We start from the raw sequence: 2,740 nt of genomic DNA on the forward strand, positions 1-2,740 counted from the left end.
TCTGTTCCCTGCCTGGGCTTCCCACCAAGGTATGTTTTCTGGAGCGATATGGTGAGTTACCTGAGCTTTCCTTTGTGGCAGCGCCCTCTGGTGGTGCACCAGGGTATAAAATGAGTTGTCTGAAACATGCTTACTCAATTATATATATAGATTAGCAGATTTTTAATCCAGTGGCACCTTAGAGACCAACATGATCTTCAGGGTATAAGCATTTGAGAGTCAAAGCTCCCTTCTTCAGATATCCCTTCTTCAGATATTATAATATTAGAAATCTTTCCCTTCCTGATAGTTCCTAAACCTAATCTCTCAGTATGATTTTGCTCACACCTGTTTTTCTCTTTCAGGGATGAAAATTTTTCAAGTAAGGTAACTATTGCACCAAGGAGCTGTTCCCCCCTCCCCCTCAAAAAGCTACCAATAGGATATCCTGTAAAATGTTGAGGGCTTCTGTGGTGAATTGCTGAAATCTCAAAATTGACTATGATTGCACTGGGATAAATCGGGAACGCTGCTCATCTGAAAAAACAAAACCCTTCTTTCTCTGTGTAACTGTGTAACCATGGAGAACTGCACCCTGGTTTCACAGTTCATCTTAGTAGGATTCCAAGGTGAACTTGAACTGCAGCTGGGTCTGGACCTCCTCTTCTTGCTGCTTTATGCCGTCACCTTGGTGGGGAATATTGGAATGATCACCATCATCACTGTTGATGCACAACTCCACAGCCCTATGTATTTCTTCCTGAAGAACTTATCCTTCTTAGATATCTGCTATTCTTCAGTCATCACTCCCAAAGCTATGCTGAACTTTGCAACCAGGAACAAGGGCATTTCCTACAATGGGTGTGCTGTTCAAATGTTCTTCTTCTCTCTCTTTGGGACTACTGAGTGTTTTTTCTTGGCTGTCATGGCGTACGACAGGTTCAGCGCCATCTGCAGCCCTTTGCTTTATCATTCTATCATGTCCAAGAGAATCTGTGCACTTCTGGTGGCTGTTTCATACTTCTTTGGCCTTCTAAATTGTTGCACACAGACTGCTCTCACTTTCAGCTTGCCTTTTTGTGAATCAGGTGAGGTCAACCAGTTCTTTTGTGATGTCCCAGCTGTTATGCATGCCTCCAGTGCACAAACTTTTGTCAATGAAATTGTACTCCTAGCAATGTGTGGATTTATCATAGTTGTGACATCCACGATTGTCCTAATCTCCTATGGCTATATTGTTACTACAATCCTGCGCATACCTTCTGTTCAAGGGAGACACAAAGCATTCTCAACATGTACTTCTCATATCATGGCTGTAATCTTGTTTTATGGGACAGCTTTCTTTATGTATGGCCAACCTGGGGCCATGGCTTCTCCTAATCAAGGCAAAGTAGTGTCTGTCTTTTACACCATTGTCATTCCAATGTTGAATCCACTAATATACAGCCTAAGGAACAAAGAAGTCAAAGATGCCTTAGGGAGACAACTAAAAAGGATGCCTTTTTTCCAGTAAACACCTAGCTGTACTATTCAGTATGCAAAAGGAATTCTTGTGTTTCTAAGCTTTATTCCAACTGTAGAGTTAGCTCCAGCCAGTTTTTCTACTCAGTCTTGTATAATTCCCCTCCAAAATCCCTTGTTCCATCCAGTTTTTGTATGTATAGGTCTCACGATCCCCAATATAGCCTCTTTTGGGTGGTCAAAGTGGGCCACTCCTCTCTTTCATACCCACAGTAAAGCTGGCTGATCCAGCTCTTGGCATTTTGCATAGTTTCTTTTGTACTGCAGCGTGTAGACAAAGTGCAGCTCCTTATCACCATCGGAACAGGTGCACACTTCTGTTGATTTTCATCTGTTTTCTTCTCCCCTTCCATATAATTCTTCACTGTTTTTCTGTCTTTCTCTTGTGACTTGAGATGTTATTGCAGTCTCCTGTTGGGTGTGCTCTTTTTATTGAGATTAGATTTACCTAATCATATTGTTCATATATTGTTAATACATGATTTCTGAATAGGTATGGCATTGCTATGAAACAGTGCTAAGCTTTCCAATGTTTTTATTCAAAATCTTTAGAAATGAGTAATATACCAAACTACTCCAATAAAAGCATTAAAATGTTCCTTAAGTAACTGTTATACAAATGTAAGTTGCCACTTCTCTAACAGTTAACATAAGTTATGAAATAATCTGTTCAGTTTACAGTGCAGTCTCTGGTTGAAATTATTTCCTACTTCTTTCTACTCATAATAATTGCTTATACAAATAAGCAAACTGTCAGACTTGGATTTTGGGGAAGCAAGGTCAAATCCCCACTCCGTCATGGAAACCTAATGGGTGACATTGGGCCAATCACACACTCTCAGCCAGACTTGCAGGGGTTTTGTGAGGGTGAAAAGGAGAAGGGGAAAATGCTGGGGCCTGCAGTGGGGAGAAAAGTAGGATATAAATGAAGTGAAACAAATTAAATCCCGAGAGCTGGTGTGGTATTATGGTGATAGTATTAGACAAAGACTGGGGAGACTCACATCCAAACCACAACTCTGCCTTGGAGTTCATTGGATGACTTTGGGCCAGTCGTTCTCTCTCTCAGCAAAATGTATTTCACAGGGCTGTTGTGATGATTGCTAACCTCCAGAAAAGTCCTGGAGTTCTCCCAGAATTACAGCTGAACTCCATACAACAGTGATGAGTGCTGCTGGAGGAAATGCATCTCTGCAAGATGGATTTTACGCCATTACATTCCTGCTGAGCTCCCTCCCCT

The 2,740-nt window shown here is 41.4% G+C and overlaps 1 protein-coding gene across 1 annotated transcript; it reads left to right on the forward strand.

The window, feature by feature from the left end:
- The first annotated feature begins 559 nt into the window (after positions 1 to 559).
- LOC129339210 (olfactory receptor 12-like) lies at positions 560 to 1,492 on the forward strand. The gene has a single exon (XM_054993807.1). It carries the CDS (start codon positions 560 to 562, stop codon positions 1,490 to 1,492), a length of 933 nt encoding a protein of 310 aa, XP_054849782.1.
- The last annotated feature ends 1,248 nt before the right edge of the window (positions 1,493 to 2,740 follow it).

The sequence above is a fragment of the Eublepharis macularius genome, chromosome 12 (genome assembly GCF_028583425.1).
Source record: "Eublepharis macularius isolate TG4126 chromosome 12, MPM_Emac_v1.0, whole genome shotgun sequence".
NCBI lineage: Eukaryota > Metazoa > Chordata > Lepidosauria > Squamata > Eublepharidae > Eublepharis > Eublepharis macularius.